At 33.8% G+C, this 21635-nt stretch overlaps 1 protein-coding gene across 3 annotated transcripts; it reads left to right on the top strand.

Annotated features, from left to right (window-relative positions):
- Positions 1 to 1099: 1099 nt before the first annotated feature.
- Positions 1100 to 5787, top strand: LOC149578611 (putative cellulose synthase A catalytic subunit 2 [UDP-forming]). 3 transcript variants are annotated; one of them, XM_089830193.1, is made up of 9 exons: positions 1100 to 1539; positions 1611 to 1935; positions 2033 to 2161; positions 2242 to 2361; positions 2479 to 2691; positions 4065 to 4146; positions 4363 to 4529; positions 4711 to 5064; positions 5163 to 5787. In XM_089830193.1, the coding sequence occupies exons 1-9, from the start codon at positions 1268 to 1270 to the stop codon at positions 5706 to 5708; spliced, it is 2208 nt and encodes a 735-aa protein (XP_089686319.1). In that variant the 5' UTR covers positions 1100 to 1267; the 3' UTR covers positions 5709 to 5787. The 3 variants fall into 3 exon arrangements, 2 of the variants coding, with proteins under 2 accessions (XP_089686319.1, XP_089686311.1); XM_089830185.1 differs by having other exon boundaries at positions 4363 to 4565; XR_016364624.1 differs by having other exon boundaries at positions 1101 to 1539; positions 4493 to 4529.
- Positions 5788 to 21635: the final 15848 nt, after the last annotated feature.

Here is a 21635-nt window from a genome sequence, read left to right as displayed (position 1 = left end):
CCTTGTCAATGGATCCCTTGGTGTAGTTAAAGACATTGTATATGCCCCATCCTCTAAGCCTCCTCTGTTGTCAACATATGTTACTGTCACATTTGATAGCTACAATAGGCCTCCATGGGATGTCAACAACCCAAAAATCATACCAATCCATCCAATTACCCGAGGCAACCATACCCAACTACCACTTACCACTGCCTGGGCTATCACTATACAAAAATCACAAGGCCTAAATTTAGAATGGGCCACAATTGATATAGGTAAAATTGAAAGACAAGGTCTCACCTTTACAGTCATATCAAGGGTCAAATCCCTATAAGGCCATCAAATTGAACTTGCCTTCTCATTTGAGAGCTTTTGCAAAATGGAAAAAACCCCTACAATATTATTAGAAATAAAGAAGAAGCTCGATTGTCCTTGCTCTCACTTTGACAAGGTACTTTTTCGTATTCACTTCCACCATTCTATACACTTTTTTATTTATTTAAAAAATTACTTTATCTAAGAATTACATTTGTTTGATGACATTTTTGTCTACTTCTCTTTTACAGGTTCATTATATGCAGCAAAGCGACAACAAAACTTAGATTGACTTGTCATATAGATGATATATAAATGTAATATGAGATATCCTACAAGTAATACCCATACAAATACATTGTACTGTCAAATTTGGCACACTTACTATTACTTAAAAATAATGCTTCTATCAAATATCATGCATGTTTCAAATGATAGTTTATAATTATATTATAAATACAATTTAGGTCCACACATACATATCTTGGTAAACATTTGCATCAAACATTGTGCATGCTTCAAATACAAATTTTCCATTTTATTATATACTACTCTTCTACTTCTAAAATACCATTGTTGTTATGCACTATTGGACCACATTAAAAATCATATTTTTTTGAAAAATAATATTATTTATCATCAAGAAAATAATGTTTAACCCGTTACTATACTATGCAATTTTATACAATAATAGTTTTCTAAAATTACGCAATCAGCTTATCTAACCTCTCACTGGTGCAAGTGCTAGTTTATCACCCTCACAACTATTAATACCTATTAATACCTGTTCAACTACTGAATCCTCTCTCCTAAAACTTTATACTCTTTACCATCATACTCATCCTCTTTACCATAACCTCCAACTAACACATCTACCAGTCCTCTCCTCTTAAACCTCCTTTTCTGCTACCTAACTATTTGCCACAAAAATAGGCAGAGAAATAGCTTCAGGCACAGAAACCGTTTGGTAATGGAAGCAGACGAATTTCCTCTGAATACCACAGTTATCCCTCCCAACACAAGAAAACACATTAATATAGACCGGGTGCTGACATTAGGCAGGGGCGGTTGCCTTCTCTTGCTTCTCAGATGTCGTTTCAACAATCCTTTGCAGGGCGCATTTCTCAGCTGGGCGATTGCAGGATTCTGCGAATGCCTTTTTGTACTCAATTTCATAGTCTACTCTCTCCTCAAATGGCGACCGGTTGAAAGGCAAACATATCCCCACACGCTCTCTGCCAGGTATGCTCGCATTCATTGCATCTTAAGCGACTTCGGCAATGAAATTTCGGCTCAAATTCGCGGTAATGCAGGTATGAAAAGCCTGGAGAAGCCTGTAAATTGTGTCCGATCGACATTTTCATAACTACGGCGGATCCACAGAAGGAGCCTCCATTGATCACTGCAAATACAATACTTTCCGTGTTAGCGGTGGGTTACCCTGCCGACAGGGTTTCCTGCTATGTCTCAGATGACTCTGCTTCCCCTCTCATTTTCTGTATGATGTTGGAGGTTTTCATATTCGCTCACAAATGGATGCCTTTCTGCAAATCGCATTCTGTCGAACCTCGATCACCGGCTAAATTCTTTAATTCTCCCTCAGCTTCTTCTCTATCAGAACAGGGGAATAAGTTGAAGGTAGTATTTCGCACATTTTTGTTTTATAGCCTGTTAATATGAGCTGATTCTTTGTTGTAGATACTCGGGTAAATATGCATAAATATGTTGAATTCAGGAAGAATATGAGCAGTTGGAGAAGCGGGTTAACGATTTGGCGCAGAGGCCTCAAGAAGCCCTAAAAATTGCGCGGCGGTACACCTCTTGGGCATCTGATAATCCACATGATCACCCGCCTATAGTTGAGGTAAATAGGAATTGCATTTTATTTAACCTTTATCCTTTTCCTAGGGCTTCGGTTTTTCAATCTATTTAGTGCCTGTGCAGGTTTTGAATAACATTGAAATTGGTAGATCTGAATGGAATGCCCCCTTGCTTGTTTATGTGGCGCGGGAAAAGAGGGAGGGATATAAACATGAATTCAAGGCCGGGGCTCTGAATGCGCTGGTATGTTCTTTTTTGTTTTTGTCTTGGTATTGATAGATTTGGGGGAATTCGGAATTTGAATGAGATTACAGTGCACCACGGTTAAAATCGATATAGTGTTTTTAAATCATGATGCAGATGCGAGTGTCAGGAGTATTGAGCAACAGCCCTTTTATTCTGAATCTCGACTGTGATACGTACATAAATGATTCAAACGCTCTCAAGCATGCCATGTGCTTTTTTATGGACACAAAGCTCGGAGAAAATGTGGGTTTTGTGCAGTTTCCGCAAGTGTTTGACAATCTTGATGGGCAAGACGTTGATGGAAATCGACTTGTTTTTCTCTACAATGTAAGTAATTACCTGTCAAAACAAATCTGTATGATCGTATAAGTGAATTCGGGGAATAACAACAGGAAAAATGGAAAGAAGGACATATAATAACTGTTCATCTATATTTATTTTTAACAAATGTACATATTGAAATTTTAAAAAGCTTCGTGTAGTGCATAACTTATATAAAAGAATGAGAAATGTAAAACTTAAAATGTAAAATAACACTAAAATTTTGAAATTTCAAAAATTATAATAACATAATAACTGGAAACTTGAAAAGCAAAGATACCATACAGCCTTATTACTTGTAAATTTCCTTTTTTTAATGAAACATGTAGCACAAACTTTTACAATTGTAAAAACTTATACAATTGTAAAAATTTAACTGTTCATTAATCCAATTCTATATCTTACTATATCTTACTTCAGTCTTGTCAAGATATTAATAACTATTTGAAAGCGTTTTTACACATTCAAAATAAAAATAAATCTTAAAACAACACTCAAACTAATTAACTCAGAGCTACTGAGCAGTTCAATGATCAATTATATTTTCAGCCAAAATAAATAAATAAAAATAAATAGAGTCTTCTACTAATAGAAGTTTCATGGACCCTGTTTCTTCCCCCCTTATAACTTTTTAGCTTCATAATCAACACTTTAAATTAAAATCTTTCTTTTAGTTGATAAGCATTTATAATTCAAAATCTTGCTACAATAGCGATCGAACACAATTAAACATTTTCCGTGGGAACACTCCCTTGTTTAGCTGGAAAGTTAGAATAATATATACAGGTAACTCAAAATTTTAGTATCTCAAATGAGAGCGCCAGTGGCATTACAGTTCTCCACTGTAGGAAAACAGGCATAAACGGTTATTGCCAGTTTATATGTTTATATTTCCTATGCACGGGAATTATCTGTTTGATTTGAAAGAGATCATAGTTGAGACAATATAATCATATGTGAGATCATATTGTCTTCTAACTTTTTACCTCCATAAAACCCTTTTAATTGAAGTTTAATGAAAATCTCTCTATTTAAGTTGACAAGAATTTATAATTCAAAATCTTGCTGTCTTAGCGATTTAACATAATAGAGCATTTTCCGTGGAAACACCAACTTGTTTAGTTGGAACGCTAGAAGAATTTATAAAGGAAACTCAGAAATTTTAGTAGGTCAAATGAGGGCTTCAGTGGCATTACATTTCTCCACTGTAGGAAAACAGGCATAAACAGTCATTGCCAAGTTATATGTTTATATTTCCTTAAAAGTATAAACTATGCATTCATTGCCAGCTTATATGTTTATATTTCCTTATTATTAGTATATACTATGCATGGGAATTCTCTGTTTGATTTGAATGAGGTCATACGTGAGATGTACAGGTATTGCTCAAAGGATTGGATGGAATTCAAGGTCCTTATTACTGTGGGACGAGCTGTTTTCTTCGAAGAACAGCTCTGCAAGGTATGGTCTTGAACAGTGAAAGTCTCTTGTCAAGATTAGCTTTGATGTAGATGTAATAAAATTAGAAAATTTCTTATACAATGATAACTTGTGAACTTCTTATGTGAGAAGTTTTGAATTCGAATCTATTCAAACTTAACACATAATAATAATAAATTTTAATAAATAATAATAGTTAATCTAGCTTTCAGCCCATCACTGGTAAAAAAAAAACAGGAGTTGAAACTCAACAAGGGAATTTATTAGAAGACTGTGAGTGTAGACCTGGTCTAGGCTCATCTCTAGAGCTTGGGAAATCAGCACTGACGAAACATGTAACAAAGGAAATGGCTCTGGATTTATGCAGCTGCAACCATGAAAAGGGAACAGCTTGGGGAAAGCAGGTGACTGAAAAACTTAATAACTTCTTTCTGGTTAAGGTTTGTAAAGAAATCTAGATCATTTGCTGTGTTTTTAAAGTAAATAGTATTTCTATTTTTGCGTCAATATTTGGGATCATACTCTGTATTTCATCATCAAGATGAAAGAGCGAAGTCCCGACATTAAGATAGAATTGAATTACAGGTGGGATGGAAGTATGGGTCGAGTACAGAAGATGTATTGACAGGATACGGAATACATTGTTTGGGATGGAGGTCTATTTACTTGTGGCTTACTCCACCAGCATTTAAAGGAATAGCACCATCAACTGCTCTGGATCGATTGGGTCAAAGGAAAAGAATAGCAGCTGGATTGGTTTCCATACTACTAATGCCATCCTCATCTTTGTTATACAGCCGGAAAACCAGGCTCATGCTTCTGCAGAGAATTGCCTATATTTATGATTGCATGTTCTATGCTGGTATTTCAGTGTTTGTACTGCTGTATATGGTGTTGCATGTGGCTTGCTTGCTTTCATCCAAATCACTTATTCCCAAGGTACCATCAAGCCCTAAATATTGTGTGGTGTTATTGTTGTACATGTTGTATTGCACCTTTCTGGAATACGTAGATTAACAATGGATTGATTCGTGCAGGTGAGAGAGTACGAAACAATGTGGTTTGTGGGGGCTCTTTGTTTTCAACATGGAATGAGTTTTCTGGAGTACAAGTGGGGTGTTAGGAATGAACGTTTTGGTGTAAGAGAATGGTGGAATGAGGAGCGATTTTGGTTTTTATCAAATGTATCATGTTTTGTGTTGGGTACATTGGAAGCACTGTTGAAGTCAATTGGGCTAGTAGGATCATCATTTACCATCACTCCCAAGACTTCGAATCCCAAATCTGAATTGGGAAGTGGAGCCCCATATGCTAGTAATGCGTCATTGTTGTTCATTCTTCCTATGACTCTAGTTATGTTCATCCTTCTTGCCATGATGTCTACCACATTTTATGTGATTAGGGAAGGTGTAGAGGCACTTGACTATATGGGAGGGGAATTATTGTTCGGTATATGGAGTCTATTTATATCGTATCCTATCGTTTGCCAAATAACAAGAGTGCTAAAGGGATTAAAGGGATTCAAAGTAATGGCATTATTTGGCATGCTATTATTTTTATTGTTACTATTATCTTATAGGTAAGAAGATGATAGAAAACAAATGTAGTTTGAAGCTTTTTATTTTCTTCAATCAAATGATAAACATACAACTTTTAATTCTAGTGGTGTGATGATTTATCAAATCAATCATTAATTTAGTCTCTTTTTTTTTTCTCCATATGTAATGCATTTAAAACTACGAAACACTATAGTGGAAACATCATTCATAAGCAATATTTAGATTTATAAGTTAATTTGTATACCTAACTATCATGTTTATATTATAATAATATTACAAATTTAATTTACAAATACAATTACGTTCATGATGAAAGTGCATTACAATGGTCTCTTTTCGATTCTTTTTTTTCACACCATTTTAGATTCATGTTTATATTTTAAGGAGGGCCTTCTAGAAAAGTTTGTAAACATGTAGGTCTTTAAGTAGCCTTGTCTATAAATAGGTTTGAGTTATGTGTCCTAGGAAGTGATGCAAGTAATGGGTGTAAGTTCTAAAATTACAATCCTTATCTCTTCCTTAAGCTTCTCCTAAGTTCTACTAATACTTCTTCAAGCCCCTCAAGACCTACCATTGGCTAGAGGTCTGGTGAATGGCCTTTATAGCACTTCACATTTACCTTTCAAATCCACCTCTACCTTCTAGATACACCACAAGCCTTCAAAAGGAAACCTAGCTCCAACATATCACTCCCTTGCACCTTCCAGGATCTTAAGCCTTCCTACACTCCCTTACATTGTCTTCCATCTTCCCATCAAGGTTCAAGTCCAACCAATAGGTTTTGGGCACTCTCCTAAACTCAAACAACAATTTGCACTAGGAGACCTTAATTAGGGCTCTTCCTTGTAGCTCCATTTCACAATCTTAGACATTAAACTCACAAATCTTTCAAAGAAACTACCAAAAAAAATTGAGAATATTTTATAAGCCATTTAACCCTAACAAATTCCAAAAGATGGGATTTGAGTTTGTCCTCCTTACCCATCAACCAATGAGCCCTAATTTAGGCATAATAAGGACTAACACCACATTTTTCTCTAAAACCTACCTTGATTTATAACCCACTTCACAACTATTCATACCAACACCAAGGGCATCTCAAACCATCTCTAACTCCATGGTTTCAATCATCTACACCTTCCCCATTAAACTCTACAATGTCTTCTTGCAATTTTCTGCTCACCAAGCACATAGAGATGCTTAGCCTAATAAGCTCCAAAGGACCTCAAGCAGGTGGGTGACATAGCAACTAACTCCAAAATTGCTCCCTCCATCCTATCCCCTTGCTCCATACAGAAAATAGAATTTTTCCACCAGTGGGTATGGAGGGAGAGCTCATTCTTGCTTCAAACCCTAACTGTTGTCTAGGGTAAACAGTGAGTAGTAAATAAATTGAAACTACAAATCCAACTATTTACAATGACCAAAAGGTCTTAACACAACATCTACAAAATGAAAGAAGACTTCTACAATAAACAAATGCAAAACTACGAGCGAAGGAAGCAAAACAATACATAAAAAGGCACTCACTGTCATAATAGTACTTTGAGATTTCCCACCAAAAACTTGATAACTTTATTGATTCAACTTTGTACCACAACCAACCCCTTCCTAGGTTGAAAAAAAATAAGATATAGGTCATGACATTTAACCTTTCACCTTCTTTCACATTTGATCGACCATTCAATGGCCATGACTATTGGCCTTCCAAAAATTGCTCAGCAACAAAAAATGTTGCTTGACAACTTTTTGACAACTTTTCATCTTTTATTGCTTCTACCCTCTCAATACCTTCAAATGGATTCAAATGCACGCTAAAACATAGGAGACTTATTACAAACATGAAAATGCATGTTTTTGGTCAAATTCTAGCATTGACCAACGTTGACCGACCCAAATCTTGCACATAGGTCTTACTACAAAAAAATTCCTTTAATGAACACAAAAGATGTTTGAAATCTAACCTATTGATTTATGTCAATCTAAGACACTTATTACCATCCTAACATATCAATATTATGGTTTGACATGAATGGTCAGGACATTGGGCCCCTGCACCAAGAAGGTATTTAAAAGAAATGATCCTTTGCTTATTTTGTTTTGTGATGATATAACCAATGAACCAAAATAGAATGCCACATTTGTATATATCTCTATTAATTTTGTAGGTTAAATTAAATGAGATATATAGATTAATACTTGACATATAACTCAATGTTGTTCTATTGTTGTGTTGTTAAACTAGTTATTGAGTTTGAATATGATTTGAGATCTAAACTTCAACCCCTAAGTTATGACTTGTCCTATGGTGCTTCTTTGATCTGCCTCTAGTTTCCTCACATAAGACAATACTAGAGAAACTTCTTCTATAGGTTTTGGAGATCTAGTATTAAAGAGGATATACTTGCATCTTTGTAAGACATGATCAAAGTTTTGTAGGATAGTGTTGGGCGTTGCACACATCTCATTTTGCCATCGAAAATGAGGACTCAGTTTTTTCTTATTTTACTTGTTTGATTTCTTGGTTCATTTAAGGGTTTAGATTTGACTTTTCCCTTTGTTGTCCATATTATTTTAAGTATTTTGTCTCTTCTTGTACTTTCATAGGTTTATATCTGCTGGTAAACATATTTGTCACTGTGAAGTTATTCCTAAAATTGATCATGTTCACCCTGGGAATAGTGACAACCGTGCCAACAATTGGATAGATGGTAACTGGATACTATTAGATTACAATCTTCCTTTGTGTTTGAGAGGGGTAACTCCTTCGTATGATTGGTGTTTTTCATATTTTTGTGTACTTTTTCACCTAAAAGTATGAAATGATAAAACATAAAACTAAAGAAAGTGAATAGTAGAAACCCCATAATAGACCTATGCACACCAAATGGGACTCCACAGTGGATAATCAGTTACAAGGAGATTTGAATAAGTTATATGTAATGATAGAAAATCATGAATAACAGACCTTGACATATGAAATGATATGCTATTTTGATATATTCCTAACAAGATACCATGGAATAAATGCATTGGCCAAATAGGAGGACTCCTAGATTGCATCAGTACACAAGATATCACTAACTCAACATACGAGAAGCAAGTGATTCAATAAACAATGAACACATTCAAGACATACGACTAAATGAGTTTTTCATTATTTTCTTGAAAATATACCAGTTTAAGAATACTGAGTGTATAATGCAAATGCAGAAGTCCCTTCACAAATTTCTCTAGCATTTCCCCTTCATAATGTTCCCCTCTTTACATTACAAATTGCCCTGTAGGCACCATTTTGATAACAGTTTTTGGGCTAGCAACTAACTTATTTTGCATAATTGGAACAAAGTTACAAACCTCACAAATTTTGTGCAAAAATTCAATTTCCTAACTTTGACTAGAATGACAAAAGTTGCTACTTACAAAGATGGAAAATTAAAATGTATCACATCATATAGAAAGAGGAATGTATCAATCTTTCCAAAATGATGAAGTATCTTCTTGTAACAACAAACATCACGATCTTTCTCAACTGCATCAAATGCTCAACATTTCATTCTTTTGAAATCATTTTTTCACACCTTAATAAAGTTGTTCTTTTAAAATTTAGAATAATTTCTCCTTTGAAATTTGTAAAATATCACAAATATTTCCTACAAAATAGTAAACATTGTTAATAAAAATATTTACATTTCTCTCTTTTTGACATTCGTGAGATTTCTCCCATTCATTTGTGATTCAATCCATATTAGATCACAATTTTAAAATACTAAACCATATCTCTTTATGCATTCCTCTTTACCTTCCATATCCTTCCTTCTCAAGTGGATGTGCATGTATAACTGACATGCAAAGCACTTGTAAATACAATAATTGACAAAAAGGTTCATCTTATATATGCCTTGATTCTGAATTCTTCACATTGCCATAGATAATATGAAAGTGTTCCTAATAAAGACCTTATACTCAACCCCACCATTTGATATTTCTAGGTTATTTTAAATGTTATTTCTCTAGAAATCAATTTTTGCATTATTGTGCATTGTAGATTTGTCAAATAATTCATATATTCTCATTTCACATAATCCCTCACACGAGCATTTAATCAAACACTTGGCACACACTCCTTACTTTTTGGTTTGGTGCAACCCACATTTCTACTAACTCTCTCTATATGAAAGTTGAGATGGTATATTCTTCGTAGTATTTGAGAGTGGCCAGATCAAATGCATTTTTCATAGCCCCTTCATGTATATGATTCTAAGTAAATTTATCTTCCTCTGTTTAGATTGTCCTTGGCTCCACCAATTCTCTTCCTAGAGATGCACTTCATATTGACCAGTCCAAGTATGCCTATAGAAACCTGAATTCTTGACACATAAGATAAGATAAGATAATATTATTAATGTCCAACAAAAGACCACAATGAGGGTCTATGGGATTGGAAGCTTACATCAAGAAAATAGCAGACAAATGGAACACCAAATAGTGACCACAAAAGAACAAGTACAACAAAAGAAGAAGAAGAAGAAAACAAGAGACAACACAGAAAATATTAGGTATCCATCCTTGCAGGGAAAAAGTCCAACATCGACTAATCAGTGCGGCTACCAGAGGCCTTGTGATGAAGCTGAGTGTTATGAGAGGAGTGTCGTTGGCGAAGAAGTCCCCTACGGGGTCTCACAGATTTGGAATGGCCCATATTAGGGAAACTGTATGGACGCTTTGCATCCCAAACTAGAGTTAAGGGCGAGAAAAAGGTCATAATAAGATGTGTTTGGGCCTGACTCCTAGGAAATGAAAGCTGCAAAGTATGATCACGAAGCTGCAAGGACTCATAGAGATAGAGCGCAATGCAACGCTGATCAGTGTACTTCAAAAAAATTGAGAGGGATCTGCAATCTCTAAATAGACAGTAAAATCTCCCTCTAATCTCATAGTATATGGGTCATCTAAAAAGAAAATGAGTCTCAGTTCCGCCTTAGCTAAGGTACAAAGTGTGCACACCTGATCCTCTCTAGTAATATGGTGATCGACTTGGGTCTGAAGTCTGTGCAAACCCACCTTGAAGGAGCCAAGGGAGATACGTAGGGTGTGTGTCCAGTATCTGTGTAAGTACTCAGGGTGAACAATAATCCCATCCAAAATATCTAAGAAGTGCTCGATGTAGAAAGCTCGAATTTGGAACATTAAGCATACATAACCTTTCTAAGTAGGAGATCATTTTCATAGCAACTCAAATTGTGATATTTCTAAGATTTTTATTTTTTCCTTTTTGAACATTTTATAAAACTGGTTTTGATTGCTGTTGGTTATGGATTTGACCATTTCCAACACCCATGATTGTGTTTTCTTTTTTGAGCAACTAAAAAAGAGTTAGAAATGGTCAACTTTGAAGCATTTTAAATTTATTGTCCTTTCTAATTTTGAGCACAAGTAACCTTTCATTGGTTTTGAGTTTGACTTTTATGAGCACTTTCATTGCTGATTTGAGTTTTAGGCCACCCTTAAACATCACACACTAAGGAAGAAATTAAGCTTGCAAAAATAAATCAACTTTGACTATTTAAAACTTTTAGTTTGGGAATCAAGCCTTAGTGTGATGTTTAAGTCGTATAGACTTTTTGGAGCAAGTTAGAAAAATGGGTTATGAATACTCAATTTTCAAGCATTAAGAACCATTAAGTTATGGTTGCTCAATTTTTAAGCATAAGTAACTCATGAGGTTGTGTATTCTCGACTTTTAAGCATTTCTAACTTTTCGAGTTAGAATTTTTAATAATTTGAGCATTTGATGCATTTTTAAAGCCTTTTGAGTTAGGAATTATGCTTTTTTCTAGCAACAGGGCATACCTTTAGCAAATTAAGTCTATTTTTGACATGGGTAGACTTGTTTTGAAGGCAAGGATGAGGAGAATAACAAGATAAATTAAATTATTTTGAAAAATAATTTTAATTAATTATTTTTATCAAAACCCAAGCCACATAATTTGATTGAGCATTTGACCAATAAAATTTTAAAATGGGGCTATATGGGCAATAAGTAACAATCTGCCAACATAGTTGTAAGGGAATATTCAAACTTCAGTATTTATTATAGAGTAGTGTTATTGGGGTTTAACGAGTAACCTTCATTAGACTTTAGAGTTGGTTTTCTTCGCATTTATTTTTCAGATATTGTTATTGGCAAATTTCAAGAACTATGTACTAGATGGTTGTGCTTCAAGTATTGTATAATGTGGATCTATCCTATGCAATATATTTCTGTAATGAATTGTGTGGATGTTTATTCTTGCTTTCATAAGCATGATACATTATTTTTGGTACATTTATGGTATTTAGTTAGTGCATAAAAATGAATATCATTGGTGGCTATTTTTTTAGAGCTTATTCTATGTACCTTTTCTATTTGGACATTCATGTAGTATAGTTGAAAGATTTTGTTATGTCACTTCAATTTAGTTTTGGATAGGTGTTATCCTATAGTTGGTGCTAAATTTTGTAATGATCAAGACATGGTCTTGGCTGTGGCATCCCTATTGGCTTCAAGATATATTTCCTATATTGTGTTTTGGTGTTCTTACTATGTAACATGCGTATCTTATATATGACATATCTTAAGGTCTCATGGTAGAGTGGTATGTAGTTCTCATATGTATGACCTATCTTTTAGGTTTGGTGCTAGTGTGCTAAACCCCCAATTAAATATCTCAAGGTTACTTTTTGTATCCATGTTGACATGTTTTGCTAGGCCAACCTTTTTATATTGTTCAAACATATATTTTATATATAAAATAGATATTTGGACTTGAATGAGAATCTATGTTGAATTTATTGTGATGGGAGTGGGATATATGAGTGAATACTTGGTGGTGGAGTGTGCGAGCTGAATAAAAAGAAAGAAGGATAATAGTCAAGGCACAAGAAAACTAGTGATATAAAGGAGTACTGAATTTTGTAAAATTATGTTGAAGGTGAGCAAAATATCTCAATTCTCTAACTAAATCTATTGTAGACAATTGTTGTTGTGTTATTAGCTTGAGTTGGATTTGTGCATATGAAGATAAAACAATATCAATTCAATTTTTTTAGTAAGAATAATTTGTAATCAATCACTTCTATATTCAGTGCAGTTATCCTAACTGACAATGAGCCTTACCTATAGTGAGCAAAATGATAATGAGCCCTTCAAAAAATCACCTTAGCCAATGTCAACTTAACTAGTGTTAAATTCACAACAATTAATTTCTCTTTCACTTTTCCCATCTTGGGCTTCCATGGTGTATGATGTTTATGTTTTTTTCATGTTCATGTTTCTAATTAAGTAAAATAGGTTTTAACGGGTGCCTGAAACCCAACATATTACAAAAGAAACAAACATTAAGTCCTGAACCTAAACAATCAACATAGAAACAATAGGTCATAGAAGGCCAGGAGAGCCTGACAAAAAGAAACAACCTCTAAAAGAACAAGCGAGCAATGAGTTTTGAAAGGACCCAAAACCATGTTCAAAATAGATCGTCAAGATTTACATTTTGGTCCCATCTATTGAGAATGTAAAGACATATCAAACAAAGGATTGTGCCTTTTTTTCCTTTTATTGATGTTCATCCATCCTCCACCTTTCTAGTAGCCTTTTACCAATAAGGGCAATTAGCCCCACAATCACCCCCAACACCCTCACAACAAGAGATAAAACAACTAAAGTAGCACCAACATTAGTGTTCTGAACAATAGCAAAAAAGGGACAACAACACCAATCTGAATCAGAGCCACCAAAGGGACAACATTTGAATCAACAATTTCAACAAAAGAAGAAGGGACATCAACAACATTTTTAGTCATCACCGTAGGGACACCACTTGAATCATCAGAGACAACAACAAAATCCTCCACCAAATAAAGATCATTCTAAGAAGAGCTATCGAACCCATCCACAACTGCAGATATTTTTTGAACCATGTAGTGATCATTCAGAAACCCCAATCACCAAGAAGGTGATTTCTTTGATCTAACCTTTTCAGAGGAGCATCGCCAAGCGAGATGGATAGTCTTATGACATTTCCTACATCTAAAGGGAATTCCCTCATAATCAAGAAGTTAAATCTAAGAACCATTTGGAGAAGCCAGCTTAATCTTTTCAAGGAGCCCCTTGGAGACATCAATCTCCTCAAGAATGCAAGCATATGTTGTCTTAAACACATTGGAAGACCTCAAATCAACCAACAAGAAGTCCCCAAGGGCCTCCCCCACAACCTTCAGGACTGAATCTAACCAAAAGTGAAGGGGAAGATTCAACAACCTTACCCAAAAAGGAATCTTATTAAAGGATTCAATGGTCGGGTCAAAATCTTTATACCAAGGCTTGGCCATTAAGGGGAACCTCTCCTCCTAAGAGAAACCCTGACATAGGATGGAATTTATATCTTTGGCATTTGCAAATTTCACAATCAAAAACCCCTTGCCATAGGGTGAATTTGAACTAAATCTAAGATGATAAGTTCTCAATATTTGGAAATCCAAGCATGCAGATCCGAAAGAGAGGGCCAAAAACCCCTAAAATGAAAAATAGCACTTGTAGAAGAGAAATATGCCTGATATGTGGAGATCTCATCAACAATTTTTGAATCTAAATGAAGCACAAGAAGGTTACTTATAGAGACATGTACAACCAAATGGATCCCCAACTTTACAACAAGAATACCTACCTCAAACACAACCACATTAGCATAAGAGATTGAAGAACCCGAGACTTAACATTAAGAGAATGATGATCCACAACATCAAGAGCAACTAGATCAACATCCATAGCTATCCAAGATGCCACAAGGGGATGAAGAGCATCCACAACCACATTCAGAGAAAGAAAAACACCCCCAATAGTAGTCAAAGGACAATGGGCAAGAGAAACCAAAGTTTGAAACCCAACCTGAGTAGCATGGGAAGGAGTGGGATAACTGATTTACAATTGCTTTGGATTAATTATGTGAATTTTTGGGATAACCAATTCATCCCTTCCCCCTCTTAGGTATCTCATCTATTAAACAATTAGTATTAGTGCTGGCCTCTTATACATAGGGCTTAATTTCCCAAGGGAGATCTTGGCAGCTTGAATAGATGGAAAGAGATTATTACTACGATGATAATCACTAGATTATGATGGATGACATAAAATGCACTAAATATGAAAAACAAGGAATTAAAATAAAACATCAAGGAAGATAATTCTTGTATCTCCAAGCCTAGGGAGAAAATCCAAAAATTCAAGACAAGAAATAAGGAGGTGATCCAAGAGCTAAAGAATTTAGAGGAGAAAGTGACAAATCTGAAACTTTAATTAGACAATTGCAAAAACCTAAAGAATTTCTCAAGGACAATATCAAGTAGAAAATGGAAAAATAGAAGAAGACCGAAAGAGTTCTTAAAGATACTGTCAAATAGATGATGGAAGGGTGGAAGAAGATTAAAGAAAGTTTCAAAGATATTATCAAGCAAAAAAAATTGAGAATGAGAAGCTAGATCAAGAATCTAGGAAGCTAAGATTTGAAGAAAATGTTTGTGAGAGTAGCATAATTTTGGATCAGCATATTTCCCTTGTAGAAAAGTTATAAGGATTGTTAAGTTTATGGATCTCTGATAGACAAAACAATTACAATGAATATAATAACAGTGAATGCTCTTACTTGAATATTAGTAGTGCTGAATATTTCTTTTGTAATGGTGATCTGAATATTGTCTGAGATTAGTATTCCTTTCCTTGTAGATCATTGATAATCTAGAGAGTATGACAAGTATGCTAATGTTCCTGCAGATTAGACTTGATGGTATTAACTTTGAACAATATTTATGTTGCTTCGGTAACTGATTGCTGGGTCTAAGATGCCAATGAATAGATGTCATTCCTTAGCGATCTTCTTTCCCTTATGTATGAGGCAGAGAGGCATGACCCTGGAGAGTCATGCCTCTTTGGTGGCATGACTAACAACCTGTTTAGTTAAGGCAATCAAAACATAAGAAGTGCACCCGTACATAACATAATAAGGAGCCTGATAACATATTAATAATGTGTTAATACAAACTATGATTGTCAATATGTATTGTTGTCTACTAATGATTATCTTGTAAGTATATATTAAGCAAACACACAACCACACACACACACACATTTAATAATCAACAGTAACAATTTATCTATTAAACATAAACATAGATTAGTATATCAGATAAACATTATTTACTTCTACTGATGCTAAAACATTAACACTCCCTCTTTAGCAAGGGAGAAGTAATACACCACTAGAATTTCAGTATAGAATACTTGATTACTTTATCTGATAACCACACAATAAAATAGTTATAAGTCAGATAACAAAAATCACCATGCTATGAACACTATCATAATGTATATTATCATCTCTAATTATCTAAAACAATATCTAGAGTAATCATAATGGAAATGTTACCTATGATCTCTAATTGCTCGAGGCAATGTTTAGAGATGTCCATAGTGATAACATAAAATTTCATGATCTCTAATTGCATGAAGCAATATCTAGAGATGTCCATGAAAATTTGTTACTCATGATCTCTAATTTCTCGAAGCAATGTCTAGAGATGTCAATGATAGTATGAGTTTGTTATCTATGATCTCTAATTGCCTAAGCAATGTCTAGATATGTCCATAGTAATAACATAAGATTTCATGATCTCTAATTGCTTAAAGCAATGTCTAGAGATTTCCATGAAAAATTTGATGCTCATGATCTCTAATTGCTCAAAGAAATGTCTAGACATGTCCATGAACATTAGTTACTCATGATCTCTTATTGCATGAAGCAGTGTCTAGAGATGTCCATGGTCACAGGCCTATTATTTACAAGATCATCCCCTTGTAAATAATTACCTTCTGAATAAATATGTCCATGAAAAATCATCACCTTTTATTACATATATGATGCTACTAAAAAACCAATATAGAAGCATAAAATCACATGAAGTAAAATTTAATTTAATATTCAATATTACAAATTAATCATACCAAGTTTTTCTCTGAAGTATTTCAACTTCACTTTAGTAAGAGGTTTGGTAAAGATATCAACTATTTTCTCATTAGTACAGATGTACTCGAGTTGAATGATTCCTCGATTCACCATATCTCGAATGTAGTGGAAAGGAATTTTAATATGTTTGGTGGAATGATTATGGAATACCAGATTGGTTGAAAGTTTAATGCAACTTTGATTATCACAATGAATCATAGTGGGCTTCAAAGGTCTTTTAAACAAATTTGATAACAACTTCCATAGCCACACCACTTCTCTAGCACTTAAAGAAGATGCAATGTATTTTTCTTCAATAGAACTTAATGCAACTAAAGTCTATTTTTTGTTGGACCAAGAAACCATCCTAGATCCTAGACTAAAGCAATATCCAAAAGTACTCTTCCATTCAATAGAACTGTCAGGCCAATTAGAATCTAAATATCCATGAAGTTCAATGCTGACTTTATCATATTTGATTCCCATTCTAATAGTACCCTTTAGATATCTCAAAATGTATTTAGCTACGTGTAGATGTATCTTCTTTGATGCACACATAAATTGACTCAATGCGTGAGTAGCATATCATATGTCAAGACGAGTATTAACCAAATACATTAAGGATCCAATAATCTTCCTTTAGTAAGTAGAATCTATAGGTTCAGATTTTATCACATCATCTTTCAATTTGTGTAGATTTATTTCCATAGGAGTAGCTATTGGTTTACATTCCATCATTCCAAATTTTGTTAAAATGTTGATTGTATATTTCCCCTGATTTAGAATAATGCAGTTATCATGCTGCCAGACTTCTAATCCAAGAAAGTAGTGAAGTAAACCTAAGTCTTTCATTTCAAATTCTACTATGAGCTCTTTTTTGCATTTCTTTATGAGATGTTCCTGACCTATTATTAGCAAATCATCAACATATAACACAAGGATAATCATATCATCACCATCAGTTTTGAAATATAAGTTAGGATCAACTTCATTTTTGGAATATCCTAACTTTAGTAGGTAGTTGTCTATCCTTTCATACCAAGCTCTGGGAGCATGTTTGAGACCATAAAGTTCTTTCTTCAATTTGCAAACATGAGTTTTTTTGTCATGAGTACTGAATCCTTCTGGTTGCTCGATATAGACTTCTTCTTCAATCTTGCTAGTAAGAAACATTGTTTTGACATCCATCTAGTGTACCTTCCATCTCTTAGATGCTACAATAGCCAAGATGGTTCTAACTAAAGTATATCTAGCAACTGGAGCAAATGTTTCTTCATAATCAATGCCTTCTTTTTGGGAGAAACCCCGTGCTACAAATTTGGCTTTGTATTTTTCAATGTTGCCATCAAATGCATGTTTAATTTTGAACAACCATTTGGAAGAAACAACTAATTTGTTCTTTGGTCTTGGTACAACATCCCATACATCATTTTTTAATATAAAGTTATATTCTTCAATCATTGCTTCTTTCCAAGATTGATTTGAAAGTGCTTCTTTAACATTAGAAGGTTCTATTTTTATAAGTTCAATCAACAATGCAACATAACATGATTGATTTCTAGTTCTTTTTCTTTCTTGAATCACTTCATTTGGTTCAACCTGATTTTCTTCTATCATTTTCCTAGCCCAGAGTGGCCTCTTTTTATTATTATTGATATTTTTAGAATCTTCATGATTAGACATAGAGGAAGAGGAAGGTTCAAAATCATTCTCCCTCTCAATTTCTATTTGTTGATTTTTTTCAGAAATAGACTCAATAATAGATTCATCACTATTTTTGGAAATTTTAAAGGCAATATCTTCTTCAAATTTCAAATCTCTACTAATCTCAATTTTTCTTTGACCTGGAATGAAGATCATGTATCCTTTCATTGTTTCACTATATCCAATAAATGTTCCCTTCTTTTCGAAAGGTTCTAGTTTTGTTCTTTTCTCTTTAGGTATGTGAATATAAACTGGACATCTAAATATTCTTAGATGACTTAGGTCAATTTTAATGCCTGTGAATACTTCCTCTGGAGTGGTGTTCTCTAATACTGAGTGTGGACATCTATTTTGGATGTAAACTACTGTGTTAGATGCTTCAGCCCAAAATGAATAATGAAGATTTTGATCGTGCATCATTGCTTTGGTTGATTCAAAAAATGGCCTATTTTTTCCTTTAGCAATTCCATTCTATTGAGGATTATAAGGTACAAAAAACTCCCTCTTAATCCCAATAGTAATGTAGAAGTTCTTAAAAATATCAGAGATGTATTCACCTCCATTATCTGACCTTAGTGTTTTAATTTTCTATCTTGATTGGTTTTCAACTAATGCTTTGAATTCATTGAATTTAGACAAGACTTCAGCTGATTCTTTTTGTTTCAGAAAATAGATCCAAGTTCTTCTAGAGTAATCATCAATAAAAATTATATAGAAGAGGCATCCATTAAGTGAAGGTATAAACATAGGGCTGCAAAAATATGTGTGAATTAGTTCAAGGATGGATTTAGATTTATGATCACTTTTAGGGAATGATTGCTTAGTATTTTTACCTAAAGCACGTCCTTTGAAAATACTTAAATGATCAGATTTTAGATTAGGTAAACCTTTTACAATTTTTCCTATGGATGATAATGCCAGATAGTGAAGGTGACCTAACCTCCTATGCCAAATTTTAGTAGAATTTGAAGTTACATGACTAAGAGTTAGGTTTAGGTTTTCATTATTACAAAGTTTATTAAGAATTCCATCTCTGAATCTGATGGAAATGGCTTTCTTAATATTAGAGTTCTTGAGCCAAGATAGAACTCTGTCCTCATGAAATGTGATAGTAAAGCCTTGATTAGCAAGACTAGAAATAGAGACAAGGTTTCTCTTTATTCCTGGTACATAGAAAACATTTTTTAGTTGTAGTGTAATTCCTAAATTTAGTTTAATTGAACAGGAACCAATTCCTTTAATAGGATGAGTAGAGTTATCTCCAATGGTAACTTCTTCTGAGGCTTGTTTAGAGAAGGTTTCAAAATTGTCTTTAAAACCGGTGATGTGCCGAGATGCTCCACTATCTATGATCCAAGTGTTTTGGTTAGAATTTAATTCACTTGAAATGGCTAAGTAAAAAGCATAGTTTTCTCTTTCTGCTTTCTCTTCACTTTCTCCTTTAATTTCTGCTAAGGCTGCTTGTATTTTCCTCTTTTCAGGGTAGAAAATATGAGAGTGACCAATTTTATCACATTTAAAACATCTAAATTTGGACCAATCACGTTGCTTGTTTGATTTGTGATTTTTGTTAGATTCCCTTTTGTTATACTTGAATTTTCTTTTCTTGTTTGATTTCACATGAAGTGCTTGAATTTCTCCCTCTTGATTGGTACTTTGTCCTCTTGAAACTAATCTAGATTCTTCTTGTGTGCATTCATTCTTTAATAGATCAAATTTAGGAAGTTTGGGTCGAGAGCTTAAACCTCGAATAAATGTTTGCCATGAAAGAGGAAGACCTCTTAGAGTGATCATGCTAAGTTCTTTGTCATCAACTTGATTTTCCATAGTTGCAAATTGATCTTTTAGTTCATAAATCCTTAGCAAATATGAAGTTATAGATTCTCCATTTTTCATTTTTATATGGAGTAGATCTTGTTTTAGAGTTAATAATCTACTAGTATTGTTGATTTCAAATGTATCTTGAATAGTGGAGAACATTTTGAATGTAGTCTTGAGACTAGATATGGATGGAAGAATATGATCTTTTAAAAAATCTGTTATGATTTTCATTGCCTTATTATTATGTCTTTTATATATTGCTTTTTCTGATTCATTTTTAGGCATGGATGTATTTGATTCAATATATTGCTCTAACTCTATTTCTCTTAATATTATTAATACTCTAATTTTCCATGAAGAGAAATTAGATGCACCCTCAAGTCTATCTTCTAGTCTCACATGATTCACCATTTTAATAGTATGGTGTTAGTCCCTTTCCTTTAAAATTTTTATGTTTTAGATTTTATTTTGTAATAGTTTTTCCTATTAGAATAGCTCTGATACCATGTTAAGTTTATGGATATTTGATAGAAAAATAATTACAATGAATATAATAATAGTGAATTCTCTTACTTGAATATCAGTAGTGTTGAATATTTCTTTTGTAATGGTGATCTGCATATTGTTTGAGATCAATATTCCTTTCCTTGTAGATCACTGATAATCTAGAGAGTATGACAAGTATGCTAATGTTCCTAAAAATTAGACTTGATGGTATTAACTCTGAACAATATTTATGTTACTTTAGTAGCCGATCGTTGGGTCTAAGATTCCAATGAATAGATGTCATTCTTCAATGATCTACTCTCCCTTATGTATGAGGCAGAGAGTCATGACCCTAGAGATTCATGGCTCTACATGGCCTTTGGCCACATAGAGTCATGCCTCTTCAGTGGTATGACTAACGACTTGTTTAGTTAAGGCAATCAAAACATAAGAAGTATGCCTATACATAACATAATAAGGAGCCCGATAACACATTAATAATGCTTATGATTACCGATATGTATTGTTATTAGCTGATGATTATCTTGCAAGTATATATTAATCAAACACACAGCCACACACACACACATACAACCACAACCACACACACACACACACACACACACACACACACACACATTTACTTCTACTGATGCTAAAACATTAACAAGGATAAGGAAGGACTAGGTTCCACTAGTGAATTTTTAGACTAGAAGATCAAGGCTAAAGAAGAAAGCTTAAAGTTGAAATGAAATTTGTGGTAACAAATAAGGTTCAAAATGCAAGATCACCTACAAAGAGACCTTTAATTAGGAAACCAAATGATTAAAAGTACCTATCATTTAATGGTCATAGTTTTATATGAAAAAAAATGGACATAAGGTTGTTGAGTGTTACAAAT

This window comes from Cupressus sempervirens, chromosome 1 (assembly GCF_028749045.1).
Source record: "Cupressus sempervirens isolate cs-2001-9-10 chromosome 1, ASM2874904v1, whole genome shotgun sequence".
Taxonomy (NCBI): Eukaryota; Viridiplantae; Streptophyta; class Pinopsida; order Cupressales; family Cupressaceae; genus Cupressus; species Cupressus sempervirens.
Note: the sequence above shows the minus strand (reverse complement) of the source record. Positions and strands in the feature narration are given on the sequence as shown.

Bases quoted from the DNA above. Each gene is read 5' to 3' on its own strand.
- LOC149578611 (XM_089830185.1), top strand. From the start codon at position 1,268: ATGGAAGCAGACGAATTTCCTCTGAATACCACAGTTATCCCTCCCAAC. The intron at 1,936-2,032 runs GTAGTATTTCGC...TGTTGAATTCAG, and splicing joins AACAGGGGAATAAGTTGAAG to GAAGAATATGAGCAGTTGGA. The intron at 4,566-4,710 runs GTTTGTAAAGAA...ATTGAATTACAG, and splicing joins ATAACTTCTTTCTGGTTAAG to GTGGGATGGAAGTATGGGTC.